The sequence below is a fragment of the Bos taurus genome, chromosome 14 (genome assembly GCF_002263795.3).
Source record: "Bos taurus isolate L1 Dominette 01449 registration number 42190680 breed Hereford chromosome 14, ARS-UCD2.0, whole genome shotgun sequence".
Classification (NCBI taxonomy): domain Eukaryota; kingdom Metazoa; phylum Chordata; class Mammalia; order Artiodactyla; family Bovidae; genus Bos; species Bos taurus.
In genome coordinates, this window is record NC_037341.1 from 64,310,849 (window position 1) to 64,337,087 (window position 26,239).

The following is a 26,239-nucleotide window of genomic DNA, read 5'->3' on the forward strand; positions in this document are numbered from 1 at the left end:
TGCCCAGCAGTGGGATTGCTGGATCATAAGGCAGTTCTATTTCCAGTTTTTTAAGGAATCTCCACACTGTTCTCCATAGTGGCTTACTAGTTTGCATTCCCACCAACAGTGTAAGAGGGCTCCCTTTTCTCCACACCCTCTCCAGCATTTATTGCTTGTAGACTTTTGGATCGCAGCCATTCTGACTGGCGTGAAATGGTACCTCATAGTGGTTTTGATTTGCATTTCTCTGATAATGAGTGATGTTGAGCATCTTTTCATGTGTTTGTTAGCCATCTGTATGTCTTCTTTGGAGAAATGTCTATTTAGTTCTTTGGCCCATTTTTTGATTGGGTCATTTATTTTTATGAAGGGTTTCGGAGATGTAGAAAAACAATATTGCTGACATTGCCATTTTCCCAGAATCCTTTCTTACCTTTTTTCTTGATCTAGCTAAATCCTGTGTATTCTTTAAAATTCAAACCTAAGTACAAACAAACACTCATATATTTCCCACCATGTTGGTTGGGAAATAAAGCATTGCGAAGAGCCCTGAAGGTGCCTTGCTGGTTGCACCGTCCTCCATCCACTTGGAGGTAGCCATTTTCTGGACTTGTGATTACCACCTTACTTTTCATTGCAGTTTTACCAAACATGTATGCAAATAAATCCCTGAACATGTATTTTTATCTTCCTGTTCTACAGCTTTATAAAAATGGAATCATGTCGCATGCCTTCTTTTGTGTCTTCTGTCAACATTATGGGTTTCCCTGGTGGCTCAGACCGTAAAGAATCTGCCTGCAATGTGGGAGACCTAGATTTGATCCCTGGGTCAGGAAGATCCCCTGGAGAAGGAAATGGCTACCCACTCCAGTATTCTTGCCTAGAAAATTCCTTGGACAGAGGAGCCTGGTGGGCTGTAGTCCATGGCATCACAAAGAGTCAGACACGACTGATTTGACTGTAACTGTATTGAGAGTTTTATCCATTTTCACTGTTGTATACAGTATTCCATTGCATCAACATACCACAGATTATTTATTGTTTTAAAAAATTTGTGTCATTTTCTCTTTTTACAGTTACAAGCAATGCTGTACGCATATCCCCTTTTCCAAAATAGTTGTACCAACTGCACGCCCACCAACAGAATATGAGAGTACTTATTACTACAAATTCATGATAACATTTGATAGTGTGAGATTCTTAAATTTTTGGCTATGTATTTGGTATGTCATTGGCGTGTGGTGTTTTTAATTTGCATTTCCCTGATTATTGTTGATGTTGATAACTTTTCAATATTTAGTGGTCATTTGGATTTCAGCTTTCATAAGTTCCCTGTGTATCTTCTTTGCCCACTTTTCTTTTGAGAGATACATAGATAGATGGATAGATATAGATAGATAACACACATGTACACACACATAACACTGGGGGGAGAGGATAGGGAGCAGGAAAAGAAGAAGAAATTATTAGAAAAGGGATGTGGCAAGACTGATAATTGTGAACACATATTATATGTTCTGATTTTTGAGGCTTATTGCCTAGATTAATCTTAAATCTGTGTTCCCTCTAACTAGGGCACCAAGATTCTGTGTTACTCACTCATCCTCAACAAAACATGCTAGTGCCGAGCTGAAATTCTGGCACCTTCGTCAGGAGCAGCCGAGGAAGGATGTTGACCCTTTCCCACAAATGGCAACCCTCTTGCCGTTAAGACCCAAATCTTGCATTCCACAGCTACCTGAGATGCAGGTAGGTTGTCCAGCGATACTTTGATCTCTTAAGTTTGTACTGAAATGTCGATGCTTGGGTTTTGTACACTAGCCCTGAAGTTTTATCATAAGCTTTTAATTTTTTTTTTTTGTTTTTGTTAATGTGCATGCTGCAGCAATTGGGAAATAAGAAAATCTATGGTTTGTTCTTGGAGAAGGCAATGGCACCGCACTGCAGTACTCTTGCCTGGAAAATCCCATGGATGGAGGAGCCTGGTGGGCTGCAGTCCATGGGGTCGCTAAGAGTCAGACACGACTGAGCGACTTCACTTTCACTTTTCACTTTCAAGCATTGGAGAAGGAAATGGCAACCCACTCCAGTATTCTTGCATGGAGAATCCCAGGGACGGGGGAGCCTGTTGGGCTGCCGTCTATGGGGTTGGACACGACTGAAGCAACTTAGCAGCAGCAGCAGCATGGTTTGTTCTTCACCAGTCTGCCAATGTGATTTTTGAAAATGCACAATCATGTTGCTTCAGTTCAGTTCAGTTCAGTCGCTCAGTCGTGTCCGACTCTTTGTGACCCCATGAATCGCAGCACGCCAGGCCTCCCTGTCCATCACCAACTTCCGGAGTTCACCCAGACTCAGCGTCCATCAAGTCAGTGATGCCATCCAGCCATCTCATCCTTTGTCGTCCCCTTCTCCTCCTGCCCCCAATCCCTCCCAGCATCAGAGTCTTTCCCCATGAGTCAACTCTTTGCATGAGGTAGCCAAAGTACTGGAGTTGCAGCTTTAGCATCATTCCTTCCAAAGAAATCCCAGGGCTGATCTCCTTCAGAATGGACTGGTTGGATCTCCTTGCAGGCCAAGGGACTCTCAAGAGTCTTCTCCAACACCACAGTTCAAAAGCATCAATTCTTCGGCGCTCAGCCTTCTTCGCAGTCCAACTCTCACATCCATACATGACCACAGGAAAAACCATAGCCTTGACTAGACGAACCTTTGTTGGCAAAGTAATGTCTCTGCTTTTCAATATGCTATCTAGGTTGGTCATAACTTTCCTTCCAAGGAGTTAACATCTTTTAATTTCATGGCCGCAGTCACCATCTGCAGTGATTTTGGAGCCCAAAAAATAAAGTCTGACACTGTTTCCACTGTTTCTCCATCTATTTCCCATGAAGTGATGGGACCGGATGCCATGATCTTCATTTTCTGAATGTTGAGCTTTAAGCCAACTTTTTCACTCTCCACTTTCACGTTCATCAAGAGGCTCTTTAGTTCTTCTTCACTTTCTGCCATAAGGGTGGTGTCATCTGCATGTCTGAGGTTATTGATATTTCTTCTGGCAATCTTGATTCCAGCTTGTGCTTCTTCCAGTCCAGCGTTTCTCATTATGTATTCTGCATATAAGTTAAATAAGCAGGGTGACAGTATACAGCCTTGACGTACTCCTTTTCCTATTTGGAACCAGTCTGTTGTTCCATGTCCAGTTCTAACTGTTGCTTCCTGACCTGCATACAAATTTCTCAAGAGGCAGATAGGTAGTCTGATATTCCCATCTCTTTCAGAATTTTCCACAGTTTATTGTGATCCACACAGTCAAAGGCTTTGGCATAGTCAATAAAGCAGAAATAGATGTTTTTCTGGAACTTTCTTGCTTTTTCCATGATCCAGTGGATGTTGGCAATTTGATCTCTGGTTCCTCTGCCTTTTCTAAAACCAGCTTGAACATCTCGAAGTTCACGGTTCACATATTGCTGAAGCCTGGCTTGGAGAATTTTGAGCATTACTTTACTAGCGTGTGAGATGAGTGCAATTGTGCGGTAGTTTGAGCACTCTTTGGCATTGCCTTTCTTTGATTGGAATGAAAACTGACCTTTTCCAGTCCTGTGGCCACTGCTGAGTTTTCCAAATTTGTTGGCATATTGAGTGCAGCACTTTCAGAGCATCATCTTTCAGAATTTGAAAGAGCTCAACTGGAATTCCATCACCTCCACTAACTTTGTTCGTAATGATGCTTTCTAAGGCCCACTTGACTTCACATTCCAGGATGTCTGGCTCTAGGCGAGTGATCACACCATCGTGATTATCTGGGTCGTGAAGATCTTTCTTGTACAGTTCTTCTGTGTATTCTTGCCATCTCTTCTTAATATCTTCTGCTTCTGTTAGGACCATACCATTTCTGTCCTTTATTGAGCTCATCTTTGCATGAAATGTTCCCTTGGTATCTCTAATTTTCTTGAAGAGATCTCTAGTCTTTCCCATTCTGTTGTTTTCCTCTATTTCTTTGCATTGATTGCTGAAGAAGGTTTTCTTATCTCTTCTTGCTATTCTTTGGAACTCTGCATTCAGATGCTTATATCTTTCCTTTTCTCCTTTGCTTTTTGCTTCTCTTCTCTTCACAGCTATTCGCTTACTTGCTCAAAACTCCCTAGTGGCCTCCTCTTTCAGTCAGAATACAAGCTAGAGTCTTTATGCAGCTGTCCATGGCCCTGCTAGCTTCCCTGCCTTATTTCCTAGCATTTTCTCTAGCTTACACCACTCCAGTGCTGTTTCTGGAACACACCAGACACCTGAGAGTGTTGCACTTGCTGTTTCCCTTCAGTTGGAGCACTCTTCCTCCAGATATGTGTGTGGTCGCCCCTCACACACCTCAGTGTCTGCCCTGGCATCACTTAGTCAGAGAGGCTGTCCTTGATTCTTCCATGTAAGCACGCTCTGGGGGCCAGCACAGATTCCCTCCCTCACTATCCAAGCCCTCTGCTCTGCCTTATTTTGCCTCATCATACTTAAGACCATGCTGATTTATGTTTATTGCCTTTCACCTCCTACCAGAATATAAGGGACTTTTCTTTGTTAACTGCTCTCTTTCAGTGCCTGTAATAGTGCCTGGTGCTTAATAAGTATAAACTGAACAAATGAGTGAAAAATAGCAATGGCAAAATTAGAAATAGTGAGCATTATTTTCATAACAGGGAAGAATAAGATAGGACAAAAAATAGAAAAAGTCCACAAAGAGAAGAAAAGTTAACCAAATTTACAGAGAAGAAGTAAATAACCCTATGTGCTTTGGCACAGAGATGTAATAAATGTAGCCCAGACATACATTTCAGAAGTAAAGAGCCTTATTAATCTTTCCGGCCTTTAAAGGTGTCACAGAATGTTGTGTTATTGACCATAGTCACACACGACCCCTTCAAAAATGAGTACTTTGTGATTAAAATAGCTTTTTTTAAAAGTCAGGAAGATGTATAATGTGACTTTTAAAATTCTGCTTCTACAAGTAGTGCTTTGGAGCTGCAAGTACCTTACAGTTTTTCTGCCAGTTGTTCCGTAACCCTGCATGCATTCTAGCATCACAGAGAGCTTTTAGACATACTGATGCCTGGGTCCCACCTTCAGAGAGTCAGATTTAATTGATACAGGCTGAGTGCATTCAGTTCAGTTCAGTCGCTAAGTCGTGTCCAACTCTTTCCAACCCTGTGGGCTGCAGCACAGCAGGATTCCCTGTCCATCACCAGACCGGGTGAGAGTCACTCTCTAAAATCAGGAGTTTGGCTTAAAATTGAGGTTCTCATCCTGCCTGAGCATTATTATTTTTGGCCACATCGTGTGGCATGTGGTATCTCAGTTCCCTGACAAGGGAGCTAACCCATGTCCCCTGCATTGGAAGGTGGATTTTTAACCACTGGATCACCAGGGAAGTCCCTGGAGCCACATTTTAGAACCTATATTTCAATAAGATTCCTGGGTGATTTGCTGCAAAGCACCACTACAAGTTGGTGGTTCTCAAGCTTCAGTGAGTCACCTGAACAGCTTGTTAGAATAGAGACTTGAGGGCTCCTCCTAAAGATCAAGATTCAGTAGGTCTGGGATGGGGCCCAAGGATTTGCATATCTAACAAGCTTGCTCCCAGGTGATGCTCCTGCTGGCCTGGGGACCACACCTTGAGTTAGTGTCATTATAGTGAACTGATGGTTTCTTAGCCATTATGCAGGCACTTTTCTGACCTCCTCTGCCCCAGGGCCTTTTTGTATGCCACTTAACTCATCAGCTGAGTTTCCTTGTTAGTCCATGTGACTGAGTCACTCAGTCACCAGGTTACTACAAATCTTAGAGACGTGGTGTAGTGAGCACACTTGGCTTTCTGAGTGCCATCATCACACATGTTATCATTGGTGTTTTCTAGTTGGGTAACTCATTTTGATCTCATTCTGTTTCTCCTTGGCAGAAAACAGTGTGAGCAATAGAACTTGATTCTATTTTCTTTATTTTTCCTATTTTAAAAGTTAAAATATCTTTTATACAAAGTAAAATTCACCTTTTTGTTCTGAAATTTTTGACAGATATATACATTGTGTATCTACCATCTCAATCATGATATGGAACAGCTCCTTTACCCGCCCCCAGTTCTACTGTGCCCTTTTGACAGTATTTTTTTTTTTTTCTATCAAAAGAAAAGGTTTTTTTTCTTTCGGGCTACTTTTCTAGCTTTCTCCCAAGCTAGAAAGCTCAAAAATACTAACTTGGGCCATCCTTTAATTTTACGTATAATACACTTAAGTTATTTTTTTATATTTAGAAAGCTTTTTATAGTGGTAAAAGCACATGGATCACAGCCTTGTCTAACTCAAAGAAACTATGAGCCATGCTGTGTAGGGCCCCCCAAACGGATGGGTCATGGTGGAGAGTTCTGATAAAACGTGCTGCACTGCAGAAGGGAATGGCAAACCACTTCAGCATTCTTGTCTTGAGAACCCCATGATCAATATAAAAAGACAAAAAGATATGACACTGAAAGATGAATTCCCCAGGTTTGGAGGTGCCCAGATATGTTACTGGAGAAGAGTGGAGAAATAGTTCCAGAAGGAGTGAAGAGGCTGAGTCAAAGTGGAAACAATGCCCAGTTGTGGATGTGTCTGGTGGTGAAAGTAAAGTCCGATGCCGTAAAGAGCAATATTGCATAGAAACCTGGCATGTTAGGTTCGTGAATCAAGGCAAATTGGAAGTGGTCAAACAGGAGATGGCAAGAGTGAATATTGACGTTTTAGGAATTAGTGAACTAAAATGGATGGGAATGGGCAAATTTAATTCAGATGACCTTTATATCTACTACTATGGGCAAGAATCCCTTAGAAGAAATGGAGTAGCTCTCATAGTCAACAAAAGATTCCACAATGCAGTACTTGGGTGCAATATCAAAACGACAGAATGATCTCTGTTCATTTCCAAGGCAAACCATTCAGTAATCACAGTAATCCAACTCTATGCCCCAACAACTAATGCCAGAGAAGCTGAAGTTGAAAGGTTCTATAAAGACCTACAAGACTTTCTAGAACTAACACCAAAAAAACCGCACAAAAAGATGTCCTTTTCATCATAGGGAACTGGAATACAAAAATAGGAAGTCAAGAGATGCCTGGAGTAACAGGCAAGTTTGACCATGAAATACAAAAAGAAGCAGGGCAAAGGCTAACATATTTACCAAGAGAACACACTGGTCATAGCAAACACCCTCTTCCAGCCACAAAAGAAACAACTCTACACATGGACATCACCAGATGGTCAATACCAAAATCAGATTGATTATATTCTTTGCAGCCTTAGATGTAGAAGCTCTATATAGTCAGCAAAAACAAGACTGGGAGCTGACTGTGACTCAGATCATGAACTCCTTATTGCCAAATTCAGACTTAAATTGAAGAACGTAGGGAAAACCAGTGGGCCATTAGGTATGATCTAAATCAAATCCCTTACGATTGTACTGTAGAAGTGACAAATAGATTCAAGGGTTTAGATCGCATAGACAGAGTGCCTGAAAAATTGTGTACAGAGGTTCTTAACATTGTGCAGGAGACTGTGACCAAAACCATCCCCAAGAAAAAGAAATGCAAAAAGGCAAAATGGTTGTCTGAGGAGGCCTTACAAAGAGCTGAGAAAAGAGAAGTGGAAGGCAAAGGAGAAAAGGAAGGATATACCCATTTAAATGCAGAGTTCCAAAGAATAGCAAGGAGAGATGAGAAAGACTTCCTAAGTGAAATAGAGATGCAAAGAAATAGAGGAAAACAATAGAATGGGAAAGACTAGAGATCTCCTTAAGAAAATTAGAGACACCAAGGGAACATCCGGACACAACTGAGCGACTGATCTGATCTGATCTGAAGGGAACATTTCATGTGAAGATAGGCACAGTAAAGGACAGAAACGATGTGGACCTAACAGAAGCAGAAGATATTAAGAAGAGGTGGCAAGAATGCACAGAAGAGCTACACAAAAAAGATCTTCATGACACCAGATGGTGTGATCGCTCACCTAGAGCCAGGCATCCTGGAATGTGAAGTCAAGTGGGCCTTAGGAAGCAACACTACGAAAAATGTTAGTGGAGGTGATGGAATTCCAGTTGAACTATTTCAAATCCTAAAAGAGGATGCTGTGAAAGGGCTGCACTCAATATGCCAGCAAGTTTGAAAAACTCATCAGTGGCCACAGAACTGGAAAAGGTCAGTTTTCATTCCAATCCCAAACAAAGGCAATTCCAAAGAATGCTCAAACTACCGCACAATTGCACTCATCTCACACACTAGCAAAGTAATACTTAAAATTCTCTAAGCCAGGCTTCAAGAGTACATGAACCGAGAACTTCTAGATGTTCAAGCTGGATTTAGAAAAGGCAGAGGAACCAGAGATCAAACTGCCAACATCCGTTGGATCATCAAAAAGCAAGAGAGTTCCAGGAAAACATCTACTTCTGCTTTGTTGACTATGTGAAAACCTTTGACTGTGTGGATCACAACAAACTGGAAAATTCTTAAAGAGATGGGAACACCAGACCACCTTACCTGCCTCCTGAGAAATCTGTATGCAAGTCAAGAAACAACAATTAGAACCAGACATGGAACAACAGACTGCTTCCAAATTGGGAAAGGAGTACATCGAGGCTGTATATTGTCACCCTGCTTATTTGACTTACATGCAGAGTACATCATGTGAAATGCCAGGCTGGATGAAGCACAAGCTGGAATCAAGATTGCCGGGAGAAATATCGGTAACCTCAGATATGCAGATGATACCACTCTAATGGCAGTAAGCAAAGAGGAACTAAAGAGCCTCTTGATAAAAGTGAAAGAGGAGAGTGAAAAAGCTGGCTTAAAACTCAACATTCAAAAAACGAAGATCATGGCATCTGGTCCCATGGGGAAACAATGGAGACAGTGACAGACTTTATTTTTGGGCTCTAAAATCACTTTAGATGGTGACTGCAGCCATGAAATTAAAAGATGCTTGCTCCTTGGAAGAAAAGCTGTGACAAACCTAGACAAACCTAGACAGTGTATTAATAAGCAGAGTATAATGGCAAAACTTTGCTAAAAAAATCCATCTAGTCAAAGCTATGGTTTTTCCAGTAGTCATGTATGGATGTGAGAGTTGGACCATAAAGAAAGCTGAGCACTGAAGAATTTATCCTTTTGAACTGTGGTGTTGGAGAAGACTCTTGAGGGTCCTTTGGACTGCAAGGAGATCCAACCAGTCCATCCTAAAGGAGATCAGCCCTGGGTGTTCATTGGTAGGACTGATGTTGAAGCCGAAACTCCAATACTTTGGCCACCTGATGCGAAGAGCTGACTCATTTGAAAAGACCCTGATGCTGAGAATGATTGAAGGCAGGAGGAGAAGGGGACAACAGAGGATGAGATGGTTGGATGGTATCACTGACTCAAGGGACATGAGTTTGATAAGCTCTGAGAATTGATGAAGGACAGGGAACCCTAGCATACTGCAGTCCATGGGGTCACAAAGAGTCGGACAGAATTGAAGGACTGAACAACAATAACAAAAAGCACATGAAAAAATTTATCATCTTAACCATTTTCAAGTGTACATTGCAGTAGTAATATAAGTATATTTGCATTGTTGTGTAACAGATCTTCAGAACTATTTTACCTTGCAAATTTGAAACTATATAACCATTCACCAACCCCTCTTGCATCCCCATTCTACTTTGTCTCTATGAATTTGACCACTTTTGTATGATACACTTTTAATAAGCCCCGTCTCCTGTGGTGCCACTTATTTACAGAGTGTTGCTTAATGTCATGCTGTGTTCCAAATTACTAAAACAGATGTGAGCCCTGATACCTAGGACATTATATGCAAAACATCAGTCTCAGTTCAGTTGATCAGTCATGTCTGACTCTTTGCAACCCCATGGACTCCAGTATGCCAGGCTTCCCTGTCCATCACCAACTCCCAGGGCTTACTCAAACTCATGTCCATAGAGTTGGTGATGCCATCCAGCCATCTCATCTGTCGTCCCCTTCTCCTGCCACCTTCAATCTTTCCCAGCATCAGGGTCTTTTCCAATGAGTCCATTCTTCGCATCAGGTAGCCAAAGTATTGGGAGTTTCAGCTTCAGCATCAGTCCTTCCAATGAATATTCAGGACTGATTTCCTTTAGGATGGACTGGTTGGATCTCCTTGAAGTCCAAGGGACTATCAAGAGTCTTATCCAACCCCACAGTTAATAAGCATCAATTCTTCAGTACTCAGCTTTCTTTACAGTCCAACTCTCAAATATCCGCACATGACGACTGGAAAAACCATAGTTTTGACTAGACAGACCTTTGTTGGCAAAGTAATGTCTCTGCTTTTTAATATGCTGTCTAGGTTGGTCACAGCTTTTCTTCCAAGGAGCAAGCGTCTTTTAATTTCATGGCTGCAGTCACTATCTTCAGTGATTTTGGAGCCCCCAAAATAAAGTCTCTCACTATTTCCCCATCTCTTTGCCATGAAGGGATGGTGACCGGATGGCATGATCTTCGTTTTTTGAATGTTGAGTTTTAAGCCAGCTTTTTCACTCTTCTCTTTCACTTTCATCAAGAGGCTCTTTAGTTCCTCTTCACGTTCTGCCATAAGGGTGGTGTCATCTGCATATCTGAGGTTACTGATATTTCTCCCAGCAATCTTGATTCCAGCTTGTGCTTCGTCCAGCCCAGCATTTTGCATGATGTATTCTGCACATAAGTAATTACTTTTGTTTATAGAATTCTTAAAAAATTATTAGTAGCTGTTAGCTAGAATGCATATAAGATTTTATTGTTTGTTCTGGATAGTAAAGCATCACAAATATATTTCTTGCTGTCCAGCAGCATATATTACATTCTTTTGAAGCTGGCATATAGGAAGTGGTTTTTTTTTTTTTTTTTTGGTTTGTTTTTCAAATTATAAAAATAGTAAAACTTGGGATTCACCTGGTGGTCCAGTGGCTAAGACTCCACACTCCCAATGCAGGGGACACAGGTTTGGTCCCTTGTCATGGAGCTAGATCCCACATGCTGCAGATAAGACTTTGCGTGTTGCAACTAAAGATCCTGCATACTGCAATGAGGATCAAGAATCCTGCATGCCACAATTAAGACCCAGTGTGGTCAAATAAATACATATTAAATAAATAAGTAAAAGCATTATATTAAAAATAATAAAACTGTAAATTTGGAAACTTAGACAAGTTTTGAAAGAAAGAGACAAGTCACTCTGATCTCATCTACTTCTAGACAACTGTTAACTTATTTTCTCTTAGGCTTTTTGTGAATTTTTAATTTTAATACATTTATATTTTTGGATTCTGGTAATGTAACATCTTCATTAGTATTTTTCCAGGTGTTGTAATTTTGATAATCCTTACTTTAAAATATTGTATAATATTACATTTATATATATATAAATATACATATATGCAAGTATATAATTGTTTCTTTCTCCTCCCTGGACATTTAGGTGTTTCTGCTTTTTTGATTCATACGTGTAGCATCTCATGTTCTAGATTTAAATAATTAACTTTTACTGCAAAAAACATTTAAGAATGGGAATGATACCCATAAAAATAAAATGTCCAAAAATGGAAGGAAATAGTCTAAGATAGAGCCTCTTATGGACCAATGGTTTCCACAAGTCTTTTCCAACCCCGATACCTGCATTCCCCACTTCACAACACATACATTCACTCACACACACACACACAAACACTCATATACACACATGTACACATACATACAGCACTAAATTCTTCCTCCAGGAAAGAGTCTTCTTTCGCAATAGTGGGGGACCTTTGGCCTTTTAAAATGCTCTAAATAGGTCTAGAGATTTCAGCCTGATGGCTACTTTAAAGTTGGAGTTTGAGAAGAGGAATAAGAATATTTAATAGTTAAGAATTAAAAATAAAAATATTTTTATTCTCCTTCTTAAACATAGCATAGTAGGTGATAGAGTGAGGGAAGAAACCCTGTAGTGATCAGAGTAAATTTGAGGTATCTATGGAGAATGTGTTTTATTCTCTGTCCATTTTTCCCCACTTGGCCCATTCTTCACTTTGTTCATCATCTTACTACTTTTTAGAAAGAAGAATCCAGTTTACTACAACTTCCTAAATCTCCCAAGAAATCACCTAGAGTAAAGACAGCAGTTTATAAACCTTGGAAGAGTGAGTCTTTGAATCCAGTTTCTTCTAAGGATGATGTGATTGAGAAAGGGTAGGTGCAGCTTTCTGTGTCCCAGTGCTTTTCTGCAATGGTAAGATGTTTGAAAAATTTAAAGATTAAATAGAAATTGAAAATGAATACTTTTCTTTTTTTACATGGGTTCTTATATTTCAGGGATAGATATTAGAGTTATACTCCCATGCATACTCTAAATTAAGAGCAGAACTCTTGAGACTAGTAATATTTCTCAAATTTGAGAACTCAAAATACTAATAATATTCTGCTTATTTAATGTAGTATACTTTAAAAATTCATTTAGAGTTGCCCATCTGTTTGCCCTTTTCATTGTTCTTTATTTAAAATGGAATTCTTTTCCTTCAGCCTGAAAAAATACCCTTTGGTATTAACTTTGGTGTGGGGTCTGCTGGTGGATAGTTCTTTGTTTAGTGATTTATTAGCTCACATTTACTCTTTTTTACTGAGATAAAATTTACCTATTGTAAAATTCACCATTTTAATCACGATCAGGTATAAAATTCAGTGGTTTTTAGTTATGTTTACATGGTTATAAAACTATCATCACTATGTAATTCCGAAACAACTCATCACCCGAAAAAGCAGCTCCGTGTCTCTAGCAGCCACTCCTCATTCTCCCCTCCCCCAATGCCGGGCAATCACTCGTCTGCGTAGGCTCTGTGCCTCTCTTTTCCAAGGCCAGAGAGAGAGGGGCTCAGATACCAAGGCGGTGAGGCTTCCTTGGCGGCGAAATAGGACAGTTCTTCCTGAGTCAGAATGGAAGGAAATAAGGATGGGTATGAAAGTGAAAGTGACGTCACTCAGTCGCGTCCAACTCTTTGCAGCCTCATGGACTGTAGCCTACCAGGCTTCTCCATCCATAGGATTTTCCAGGCCGGAGTACTGGAGTGGGTTGCCATTTCCTTCTCCAGAGGATCTTCCCAACTCAGGGACTGAACCCAGGTCTCCCACATTGTAGGCAGACGCTTTTACCATCTGATCTACCAGGGAAGTCAAGGATGGGTATTGGTGGATATATTTGTTGATAGATAAATTTGAAATGCTTTCAGCTGCAAATAACAGAAAAGTTGATCAACAGTGGCTTAGAAAAATTTGATTTTTTTTTTCCCGCAGAACGAGAAATCTGAGTGTAAGCAACTGCCAGTGTCCATTCACCAGATCAGGAGTATCAAGGCTTAAAACTTTGTAATGCTCTTGGCCATTCCTTTGCAGTCAGTAGAGTCACAGTTCCTGACATCAGGCTTTCAAATCATAAAGAAGGAAGGGGGCAGTATCTATTAATTCTCTCCCTGTAGTCGGGAAAGCAGGCTTTCACAGAAGCTCCCCAGCAGACTTAACTTTTTATCTCATTAGTCACAGCTGGGTTACACAACCATTTGTCTCTCCCTGGTGTCTTTTTAAGGGAATATTTAGCTTTTTTAGTATTTCATGGTGCTGGTGATAGAATCATGTTGCTGGACATGGGTGTTGAGTTAGCTGGTCGATTAATAGTGTCTGCTACATGAGGGAGGGGAAACTGAAGCATGTTGTACCTACATTTTGTCTGAGAAGAAACTGCAGAGTAACCTGCTGGTGGGTTAGAGTTGAGGGAGATTGATGAGTTGGAAGAAGCATGTTTTATGGAACTGGAAAGTGAGGTTTGGAATGATTGCATTGGCCTGTGGGAGAGGGAACTGGATGAGAAAATGTAAAAAGATAAGGTCCAAAGTCATTAGGTCTAACTCCAGAGTCTTCTGTTATCTCATCTCAAGCTACCACATATAAACCCTTATGAGAACCACCTGTTAGGAGGATTAAATATATTCATATGAATTATTTCTGGCACAGCGTTTGGCATGTAGTTTAGCTTTTAGTGTCCTCTTACCCTAAGAAAATTAGTCAACTTTCTGCATTTTAAACAAGACTTTCTCTGCTTACCTTCATATATTGCTCACTATTCTCCCCTTCTGAAGAATCCCTTTACACATAGAGAGAATGTATCTTCTACCAATTATTCAGGAAAAAAATCTCATTTCTTTAATTACTAACATAGCTCCAAAGGACTTCTCATTATTACACGCCCATAGTTTTATTATCCATCCCAGACATTTGGCATCTGTGATACATTCACAAATCCATTCAACCAGCATTTATCTTATTGAGAGTCATCTTTCTGTATGACTATACTTCATTTTCTCAACTTCCTCTTGAGGGCTGGACTTGATGCTTATATATATATATGTATATATATATATATATATTTTTTTTTTAACTAGTTCTCACAGTGCTTAGAAGCAGTCCTAAGATTTAGTACATGTATACCAAAGGTGCTTAAAATATTTGTTGATTAATTAGTTCTCATCCCTATAATAGGTCAAGGCACATGTCAGAAAGCAGCAAAGTTATTCGTTTAACATCTTTTACTGACATTTCTGAATGTCTGAAGCCCCAGCTGGATAGAAGATATACCTATACAGAAGAACCTTTGGTAAGTAATTGGAGGACTAATTTGACTCTTCATTTTACCTAATCAATGTCCCCTGACTTTAGAAAATTTTTATTTATTTACCATAATAATTTTTTCTTTATTGAACAAAAATTTATTTTTTACTTCCAAAAGGATTTTTATAAAAAGTTTTTTTTTAAAATTTATTTATTAATAATTTATGTATTATTAATTAATAATTTTATTTATTTTAATTGAAGGATAATTACTTTACAGTATTGCATTGATTTCTTCCAAACATCACATTCTTATACAAAAACTTCCTATTTCCTTTTGTAACACCATGTTCCTATATACTCCATTGATTACTGTTTTCACAAACAGCCATGTTCTCGTTTTGGTATGATCACACCTCAGACACAAAATAAGACCCTCTAGGATATTTCATGTTATGTTTTAGAAGCTTAGAATTTTTATAAAGCTCAGTATTTCCAGACTATAGTTACCTTGATAATGTGGATTTAACACACCAGTTCTAAATGAAAATTTTACATTCTCTAACAGTTACACTTTAGGGAGAAACCTTGGTAGTCCTAATATTGTCTGAACACTTAGATATAATTTTATACTATTTATTTTATTCTAAGCAAACAAGTCTCTTTTTCTTCTATTTAGTATTTTTCTTACCCAAATAATGGCTTTTTAGTTTTGGAATGCCAGTGGTTAAACATCATAAAAACATTAAAGTTTTACCTCACAGTTTGTAATGTAGGGGAATAAAGGGAGATTCTAAAGCAAGAGCAATCGCCCATGCCACAGTTGTCTTATTACAGGGAAGTGCGCGTTTCGCACAACAAATAGCAAAGAGCTCATGTGGATACTGGATACCCTTTCTTCTTTTAGAGCTACTCTTGTGCTTGGAGAAATAGCCAGTTTTCTATGTTTCAAAAACGGTGTTAGGCTTGCCAGCATTGTTGGCAGAGAAGCCCATAAATAGCGAAGTTTTATGAGAATTTATACTGCCTTTCCACTTGAAGGCCATGACCTTATGGGGTGAGACTGTCCAGAGAGGGACCTCATAAGGACAGTTAATGAGTAGCACTGAGAGGCCTTGAAGATATTTCTTTTTATAACTCTCTTAGCAGCAACTCAAGGCTAAAATAACAGTAAACATGTAGGAAAGAGGCCACCAACGGAGATTTGGAAGACTCCTAAAATGGTATCACTGTGCCTGAAATATGAAAATAGTTGAGGTTGGGAAGTCAGTTTAACATTAAGTTTGAAATCAGATTGGTTTATAATAGAATGAACTCTGCAGCTAGAGTTGGCTCCGTAAACAAATTTTGTGTGACAGTCAGATGCAACATACTGCATTAATTACATATATGGTACAAAAATAAAATAAAACAGTCCCGTGGGGAAATGACAGCCTGGCAGAATTTGTGAAACTCTGTTGTTGTACAATGTCATAAAAAAATTACAATGTTTCTGGGTGAATAATTCACTTCTGTTTGGTTATCTAGATTAAAACCATGGGTGATGGTACCTTGGGAGGATTTGACATGGAGAATTTGTTGCAATCTTTGTATGTAGAAAACAGAGCTGGATTCTTCTTTACTAAATTCTGCGAGAACTCAGGGAACAAGGTAGAAGATAGTTATTTTAAATATGATTTTCTACTTTTATTTAAAATGAGAGATTGAAATAGTTTAATGCTCAAGTAATTATATTTCATTTTAAAATTCCGATTTCTTCTTGTAAAAAATTTCATGCTAAATTATCTAGTAAAAATGTAAATATCTTAGCTATAATTCTCTTTGGTTTACTATCCTACTAAAATTACAAAGAAAAGTACAGATAGATAAGGATTGACCTGCATTATTAACAATTGATTTCTTTCATGTAACTTTATTTCAATGTAATATATATTAACTTTAGAGCTAATTTCTATCAGTCCCTTAATTTTTATTTTTAATAACTCTAGCAATTACAATTGCAATGAACAGTGACAAACTTATTTCAAGGCTTTTTGTTTTGTTTGTTTCTTAGTCATCACAACAGCCTTTATTTTGTTCAGATAAGTATTTCATTAGCTCAGTTATTAGAGTAGCTTTTACTTCTGATATGATATACATTTGCCATGTATATCAAGATGCTTTCAGATTTTAGTTTCATGTCGTAGATATGTGATTACTCTGTATTTACTAGAACACTTAACTTTTTAAATGACCAATTATGTGAGAAACATATGCAAAAATATAATTTAGTGACAGTACTCATATTTTGTGTGTTGCCTGTTTGTGATAGAAGATAAAACCATCTTAAACTGAACCTGATTTATAGTAACAGCAAAGAGCTAAACAATTACTTGTATTTGAAATTAGGGCTTTGTAGAGTTTTAATAATGATGGTAATAATTTATGTACCTTTTCCATCTGCAGTTGTGGAAGAACTGTGTGTACTTTTGGTTTGACCTACAAGCTTATCATCAGCTTTTCTACCAAGAAACCCTTCACCCTTTTAAAGTATGCAAGCAAGCTCAAGTAAGTAGTAAATAATGTTGGTTCAATGTGACATTCTCAGAACACAGAAATGAAAAGTTTCGTCCAGCCTCAAATAAGAGAAATCTAGGAGTGAGGGCAAAAAGGCAGTGGTTAAATTGTTTCCATTGAATTACTTTATTTAAATATCAGCAGAATATTGTTTTATAGTCTGATTTGTAGACTCTCAGTTTTATCTATCAATATTTTATTTGGTTTGCCTTATTTTCTCTTTGCTGCCGATTAATTGTTCTTCCAGTAAAGAACATGTTATCTTTTTTTTCTCAAGTATGTCTTTTTGCTTTGGTTGTGAGTGACTTAAAAGAGAACCCTGAGGGGGACTTGTAATGAATTACTGAAGTGATTGGGAGCAGCGGCGTTAACCAAAGCTACTCTGTGAGCTTCCTGCAGCAATCAGCTGTTGGAGACACTTAGGCTGTTGGCGTGCGTGTCTAATGAGGGGGAAAGGATGTCGACTGACTCCTTGTGTCGTCACGGCCCTGTGTCATCACCTGGGCCTCTGTGCTACACACCATATAAGACAGATACTCAGAGCTGGAGAAAAGAGCATCTTTAGACCTCTTGAAAGCAAAATAGAGGATGAAGAACAGGATTCTCTGCAGAGAGAGAGAAACAATAGCCACTTTTTGAGGCGAAAAGGAAAGGGAATAAAATTATGACCTAAGCTAACTTGTCTTTTCAGTTTTTATTCTTAGGCTCTCCCGATCCTTTATGGAGAGAGGTCATCAAGCCTAGAAAACTGCTAATCTCTTCTATGTCCCTTTTCCACTTAAGTGATTCTTGTAATTCTGAAATAACCTCATTATAGAGGAACTTTCTCTAAACACTGCTGAGGAGATTAGCTTCATCACATTGTTCCTTCTCTTATCATAATCCTGTTCAGAACATCAGAGAGCACTGCTAGGCATTGGTTGTTAGCCACCGCCCTGACTTTGGTATTAGTAACTATGTTTTATGAATCAGCTGACGGAGCTTTGTACTTTTGTACCACAAGAATAAGGGCTTCAGTTCCTACACGGCCCAGATCTGGCCCCATGACATCATGAAGTTATATCTCTAATTTGCCAGCACCATTTTCTGAGACCACACAGTTGGCTCTTCTGCTTGTTAATCCTTCACCTGTAACTCTCTACTTATCCTTCTTCCCCTAACCTATTGCCCTGACAGTTAAAGTGCCACCTGTTATTTTTATTATGTTTTCACTACTACAAAACTTGCTCTTCCAAAAGTCTTCAGCTGCTCAAGTAAGGAGGTTTTTCTGTTGCTGTTGTAATCACAGTATTTCCATATACTTGTAGAAGTGGGAGTTCTATTTGAGTTTGGTAGATGTTAATTCTTTGTAATGGCATTCAACCAGCTATAAATGATTGTGAAACAAGATACACTCAAATTTTGGTTATTCTGAGATGGATTACTCTGTTTGGGGATTATCAAGGCCCATAAACTTTTTATCCTTCTCTAGCTTCTCTTTTGAGGAATCAAAACAGAGTGGGCGGAGGGGAGTGTTGGAGACATTGGTTTTAGTTTAATTGGGAGGAATAAAAGGAGCAAAACATGTGATCTTTTTGACTTGCTTGCTTTTTGCATCTGTGGCTATTTTATTTTTCTGTTAGTGGAGCAGCTGTCTAAATTGGCTTAGGTTTTAATTATCCAAGATTTCTGTGTCTCCAGATGTAAGAATTGCTTCTAATACCATAACCCTATATAGATTTGTTTCACAATATGAAACACCTTTTGTTTCTTTAGATTCAAAAATAGAAATGCTGTATAACTTCCTTCAGGGGTACATTTACAATACAGATCTCTGGATTGATCATGCCAGTGGCAGAACAGTTGGCACTGCGTTAAAGTTGCTGTGAATTTGGTTTTTGTACATCTGAAAAACTGTATAGTAAGAGACCAAGAGTTGATTATAAAAGACTTACATGCTTTTCTGTTTGCTGATCAGCAAATTACTTACCTTGAAATTTTATTACCTCAAGAAGTATTGGAGAAATATCTGCAGGCAAACTAGATGGGAGGTCAGTGACAGTGACTTAGCATGACGATTTATGGTCCAAGAGTTTGAACTACAGTCTTGGGTACATCCTGAAGGTTTCTTTGCAGCACAGCTTCAAGACAGCATAGTTCAGTTAGAAACCGAATGAAATGGTCTTGGCAAGAGGGATTGGAATCACCACCAGGATTCAGAGATACAGTCTTTGATCCCAGCAACAACTTGCCAGGGGACCATCTGTCACTGCCAAGGTTAGGAGCCACCAGTAGTCCTACAGCTTTCTTTAATGTCGCATACTTGCTTCAGTAAGGCTTCCCTTGGGGCTCTGCAGTAAAGAATCCACCTGCAACGCAGGAGACTCGGGTTCAATCCCTGGGTCCGGAAGATACCCTGGAGAAGGAAATGGCAACCCATTCCAGTATTCTTGCCTGGGAAATCCCGTGGACAGAGCAGCCTGGCAGGCTACAATCCATGGGGTCGCAAATGAGTCAGACATGACTTGTAAGTGCCTAAACAAGCACAACTTGCTTCGTGACCGAGCACTACGACAGAATAGAGTGGGTCTCAGGTCCACTGTCTTTTGTGACTTCTTCCATCTTTGTAGAACTCTTTAAAAGAAACTGTGTCCTAACAAAAACTACACGTTTAAAAATTACCACTTTCCATAGCATATACATTGAGATTTAAAAAAATTTGGTAAACTTGTATGGTGCAGAAATATTATAAATGTTTACACATACACACACACAAACATGTTCAAAATTAAAAGTCAATGGGAAGGATGAAGAGAGAAAAAACAGTAAAAATAAAAGCATAGGAGAAAAGTTATTTGGAAATTGTAGGAACTAATGAGTAAAGAGAGTAGATAAGAATGAAATGGATGTGAGGAATAAGAGGATTGCTAGGTAAATCCACAGCACTTGTATCACACAGTACTGTTTAATATAAAGATATTCTTGCAGCAATGTGAGATTTTTGTCTTGAATTGAACATCAGGGTAACACATTTTTTATTGAAGTATAGTTTATTTATGATATTTCAGGTATATAGCAAAGTGATCAGAATATTATATATTAATTTGTCTTATACCCACCAAGTAGTCTTGAGTATATTTTTGATTACAGCCAATGCTGTGTAGATTTATTCATGCACAGATATCTTGCTTACTCTTGGTTTTTGCATCACATTCCTTCGTTTGGGTTTGATTTCTGAACAATAGCTTTTAGTAGGTTTTTCGTTAGGATTTCCTAGTGGTAAAATATCTCTCAGGTTTTGTTTGTCTGAAAATGTCTGTTCTCTCGTTGATCATTTAGTTGAATATAGAATTCTAGGTGGGAAGTTTTCTCTTAGCACTTTGCAGATATTATTCTGTGTTATGGTTTTTCTATTGCTATTATTGAAGAGTTTGCTGTTGCTCCTCTCAGGGAGGATTTTTTAATCATTGCTTTTATAATCTTCCCCTTGACCTTGGGGTTCTATATGTTACCTCAATATATTTACTACAATTATCTTTCTTGGGTCTAAGTTGTTTCTAGAATCTGAGGAATCATGTCTTTCATCAATTCTGGAAAATTCTCAGCCGTTATTTCTCTCAGTCTTTCTAATTAGTTTTTCTGGATTCTCCGATCAATGTGTTCTCTGGATTCTTTGGTCAATTTTGGTGTTTTTCAGCCTATCTTATATCTCTCTTAGTCTCTCAAGTCTTTCCATCTTATAACATCTGTGTTATATGTTATAAACCGAACTAGATCAATTTTCTTTGATCTGTTGTCTGGTTCATGTATTATTTCTTCAGCAGATTTCAATTTGCTGTTTAACCCATCCATTGAGTTAAATCATTTAAGGAACTGCTTTTTTTTTTATTAGACATTCTACTTGTATTTTTAAACCTTCCTGTTGTTTTATCTTTTTGTCTTTTTCTTCATGTTTTTATTTCTCCTTTTATATCTCTAAGCATTTTAAACATGTTTCATAGTCTGTAGCTGTGTTATCTATTCCTGCGTGAGAATATTAATATAACATTGTAGCTTAAATAGCACACATTTATTACCTCTCAGTTAATACAGGTAGGGAATCTGGACACAGCTTTGCTGGGTCCTCCACAAGGCTGTAAATCAGGATATTGACCAGCACCGGTTGCTCATCTGGGGCTCAACTGGAGAAAGGTCTGCTTCGGTACTCACGTGGTTGGTAGCATTCAGTTCCTTGCAGGTCACCAGAATAAGAACTCAGTTTTTGCTGGCTGTTAGCTAGCAGCCACTTCAGCTCTCTGACATGTGGTGCTCTCCACATGGCAGATCACAGTGTGGCAGCTCATTTCTCAAAAAACAGCAAGGATGATAGTTTCTTAGTAAAACTGGTATTAAGTAACATACCAGCATGTAATGTAATCATGTACTCGTAAGCACATAAATCTCATCACTGTTGCTTTATTCTGTGGGTTAGAAGCAAGCCATATGTTATGCCCACACTTCGGGGGAGAGAGTTATGAGAGGGAATGACACTGGGCGACACTGTGTTTGCGGGAGCCACCCTAGAGTCTGGCTGCTATGGTATCCAGTAATTCCACAATTTGTAATTCTTGGGAGAACTGATTCTTCTATTTATTATTTCTGCTGACATGGTGGATTCTTTCTTTGTGTGTTTTGTAATTTTGACTTATGAGCTCTTATAGTGAGATTTTTGTCTGTGGCGCTTCTGCTAGGCACATTTTTAATGCCAATTTATCATCTTGGAGTTTCTTCATTTGACAAGTGTAATCTTGAAAACCAAACCCAAATGATGATAAACTCATGATAGTGAATCCTCAGGAGATATATTTTTTTTAATATATATATACACAGTATAAGCCAAGACAAGCAAACTTCTTTTTGTTTCTTGGGCTTGGTAGGCGTATATAGGTACATCTTTTCCCACTCTCCATTTCACTTTGTGTGTACCCTTCAAGGACCATAGTGTGTCTATGGGGGTCAGTGTCACATTTTCACTTTGTGAGGGCCCAAGGCTTTGCCTCCTGTACCCTGTGGCTCTTACCACCCACATCCTTAACTCACCCTGTAGTTGTCTCATTATCAGCTCATGTTTAGCACCCTGGTTTTCAGTACACTCCTTAATTTTGACCCATGGTAATTTTCCTTATTACCCCAGCTATGCATTTAATAGGATATTAGTTATACTTTACCAATATTTCTAGGCAGTTTATAGAGAAAAAATTTTCAAGTAATCTAACCTGGCAACATACCAAAAAAAGGTATGTTTTTTGAGTCTCTACAAGAGGTGGTCATGTATTTTCTAATTTAATACCCATAGTAAAAATGTGAAGTGAAAATGTTAGTTGCTCAGTCGTGTCCAACTCTTTGAGACCCCACAGACTGTAGCCAGCCAGGCTCCTCTGTCCATGGAATTTTCCAGGCAAGAATACTGGAGTGGGTAGCCATTCGCTTCTCCCGGGAATCTTCCTAACCCAGGGAATGAACCCGGGTCTCCTGCATTGCAGGCAGATTCTTTACCATCTGAGCCATCAGGGAATGCCTAGGATGTGAAGCATTTGTAACCTATTTTTATAGATAAAGAAGAATCTAGATCTCTGAAATATTACCCTTGCTAGTATTTCATAGCTGGGAACAAAATTAAGCTCAAACTTGAGGTGCAGAACCTACTTCATTGCTATACTTTGCCTTCCCCGCTCTACGTATAAAACCTCATGTCTATCTCAGAGGACTTGGTAAGGTCTGCATTAGATAATGTAGGTGAAAATATTTTGTAGTTTAATGCAGAGCACTCTGAAGTAAGTAGGTATTATTAGAGTCACGACTTAATGTTAACCTCAGATATGCAGATGACACCACCCTTATGGCAGAAAGTGAAGAACAACTAAAGAGCCTCTTGATGAAAGTGAAAGAGGAGAGTGAAAAAGTTGGCTTAAAGCTCAACATTCAGAAAACTAAGATCATGGCATCTGGTCCCATCACTTCATGGGAAACAGATGGGGAAACAGTAGAAACAGTGGCTGACTTTATTTTGGGGGGCTCCAAAATCACTGCAGATGGTGATTGCAGCCAGGAAATTAAAAGACGCTTACTCCTTGGAAGTAAAGTTATGACCAACCTAGATAGCATATTCAAAAGCAGAGACATATTACTTTGCCAACAAAGGTTCATCTAGTCAAGGCTATGGTTTTTCCAGTGGTCATGTATGGATGTGAGAGTTGGACTATAAAGAAAGCTGAGCGCCGAAGAATAGATGCTTTTGAACTATGGTGTTGGAGAAGACTCTTGAGAGTCCCTTGGACTGCAAGGAGATCCAACCACTCCATCCTGAAGGAGATCAGCCCTGGGTGTTCATTGGAAGGACTGATGTTGAAGCCGAAACTGCAATATTTTGGCCACCTGATGCGGAAAGCTGACTCATTTGAAGAGACCCTGATGTTGGGAAAGATTGAAGGCAGGAGAAGGGGACAACAGAGGATGACATGGTTGGATGGCATCACCAACTCAATGGACATGAGTTTGGGTGGACTCCAGGAGTTGGTGACAGACAGGGAGGCCTGGCGTGCTGTAGTTCATGGGGTCGCAAAGAGTCGGACACAACTGAGCGACTGAACTGAACTGAACTTAAAGTTCTATCAATTACCTGGTTAATGGGGAAGGAAGACAGGAATTTGAAGAAACTGAAGCAAATAAGATGGAAGAACAGTAATTCCTAAACCAATAGCTATTCATTCAACTAAATACTATAATTTATTCTGAGATTCAAAATATCACTTAAAACATTTTTCATAGAACTACAACCTTGTAAACTATATTTTATAATATTGTTACTTAATTAATTAGCAGAGAGCCTGCTATGTGCCAAGTAATGTTCTGTGAATACAGATATGATTAGGACAAAGTTCTCAGCTTAAAGAGCTTACTCTGTAGTGGGGGAGAGAGATAATTACAAATGGAGGTACGTCAGCCAGGTTTAAAATAAAACGAGATAGTGGCATCTTAGGGGAGGGGAAAGTCACTCAGCTGTGTCCAACTCTTTGCAACCCCTCCTGGCATGTAGCCTGCCAGGCTCTGTCCATGGAATTCTCCAGGCAAGAATACTGGAGTGGGTAGCTATTTCCTTTTCCAGGGAATGGCATCTTAAGTGAAAATTACATAAGTTCCTTCTTTACCAGCAGATAAATGTTGGTTATCATTAAAAAAAAAAAAAAAATCAACTTCTTTTCAGATACTTGAAGAAGGGAAGGAGCTATTTACTTTTTTTTTTTCATTTTTGAGTCAAAAACTTATCCTTTGGTCATATTCCTACCCTGTGAAGCAATACAAAATAAATCTGTTTTTTGGGTGACAACTTTTCAAACAAAAAACTTATACTGTCCAGTTTTATTTATATCAGTAACTTTAGACAAAATCTCATATCTTTCCATCATCTTTAATCATACTACATGAAATCTTGACATTTGCAAGTTCCATTCCTGGCATCACCACCCAGTAATCTGACAGCTTGGAAATATGTGGCCGAATGCTTGTAGTAAGTGATGATTGACTCTTGTGCTTCTGTGTCCCTACAAAGCAATCAGCTGGTTGGTCCCCGGGCAAATAAGTCCATCTGAGTAACTACCCCTACGTGCCCAGGGTCTATAAGGGTTGGCTCTTACATTTAGAGAAAGGAAACCAAAAAACTAAGTTAATGTCATCAGACCCATACTGTCTGTTGATATTTTTAGGAAGCCATAAGTTACAATATAATAATAATGCAGAATTCATTAATATACTCATTTAACAATTATTTACTGCTATCCTTCTCATCCTCTCTGGCCCCCAATCATTTATCTTTTCCATTGGGTCATCTCAGGCACAGTGTGGATCCAAATGAAGTTCATTCCAAGTTGTGCCCTACCTCAGGATTCTATAGGAATGTCCATGTATTTGACCCCTTTGTTCCTGCTCCGTTTTCTATTACTGTGGAAACAAGAAATAAATGTGAACTGCATAGCACTTAGACCAGCAATTACAGGCACATTTGCTCTAGCCTAAAAACATTCTAGATATTTCCACAAGCATTTATCAAACAGTTCTATACACAAGGCTCTGATCCATGCTGGGAGCACTTTGGAAACAAAGCCCATACAGGTGCTATCACCCAAATGCTGTCAAAGTTCAAGAATGTGCTCTTTTTTGCCTGTTTTTCCAGAGAGTCCTAGAAAGATTGAGAAAGATGAGACTGTAGCTTTTTCTCTATAAAATTTTCATTATCCTGACAATGTTTTCCAATGAAGCCTGAGCTAATTTTAGGTAACCGAAACCTTGGGTGTTACCACAGATTCCTTTGAAAAAAATTTTATGGCATAAGAGAGGCAGTGTTGAAGATTTTTTTTTTTTTGATAATCAGCTTAGTTTTTCCTTTGCTTGCTGTCAGCCATTACCTTAATTGTTTAGCTCCTCTCTTTGCCTGGCATTTGCAGGACTTAAAGACTTCAGGGTGGTCCTGACATTTTTATTAAAGTGCTATGAGCTAAGTGCTCCTTCTCTCGCCTCATGGTGTATTTTCAGGTGCACTAACAGAGATCATTATTTCTTCATACAGCGGCAGTATGAAGAATCAAGCTGTGTTTCTTGAAAGATGAATGGGCATGGGTGAGGAGGAAGGTTGGGGTGATGATTAAATGTGGAAAATCATGCACCTCTTTAATGCTCCATGGTAAATTTCAGTGTCTTTATAATTAGGTTGTTTGTGAGTGTCAGGGCTGTTGTTATTCAGGCGGTGTTACATTATTTGTTTTTGTTACCAGAGAGATGGTGTCTCAAGTAGCAGCGGGGCTTGGACTCTTTGAGCACTATGAGTCACTGAGCACGGAATCCACAGGGTTCTCGTCTTGCTTCCCATCTTGCGGCACTTGCTAGCGGACTCAGGAAGCACACGTGTGGCAGCCAGCTTTCTGACTCACAGTTATTCATTCGTTCCACCTGTTCCTGATGTTGATGCCAGCTACCTGTGTTCAGTCCTAAGAGTCTGAATATTATAGGATTATGGACCAAAAAACATCCTCTTTCAATCCTTTTGT

At 39.0% G+C, this 26,239-nt stretch overlaps 1 protein-coding gene and 1 long non-coding RNA gene across 5 annotated transcripts in view; one reads left to right on the forward strand and one right to left on the reverse strand.

Moving 5' to 3' along the window:
- Positions 1–26,239, forward strand: part of RGS22 (regulator of G protein signaling 22) — a 141,457-nt gene that overhangs the window by 51,967 nt on the left and 63,251 nt on the right. For all 4 annotated transcript variants that reach the window (XM_002692801.6, XM_059874374.1, XM_059874373.1 and 1 more), the window contains 5 exons: positions 1,557–1,731; positions 12,085–12,218; positions 14,556–14,670; positions 16,152–16,274; positions 17,070–17,171. In XM_002692801.6, the coding sequence (XP_002692847.2) occupies positions 1,557–1,731; positions 12,085–12,218; positions 14,556–14,670; positions 16,152–16,274; positions 17,070–17,171 (649 nt within the window). The remainder of the gene's footprint in view (positions 1–1,556; positions 1,732–12,084; positions 12,219–14,555; positions 14,671–16,151; positions 16,275–17,069; positions 17,172–26,239) is intronic.
- Positions 1–26,239, reverse strand: part of LOC132342150 (uncharacterized) — a 162,701-nt gene that overhangs the window by 30,904 nt on the left and 105,558 nt on the right. The gene's annotated exons all lie outside the window — the stretch shown is intronic.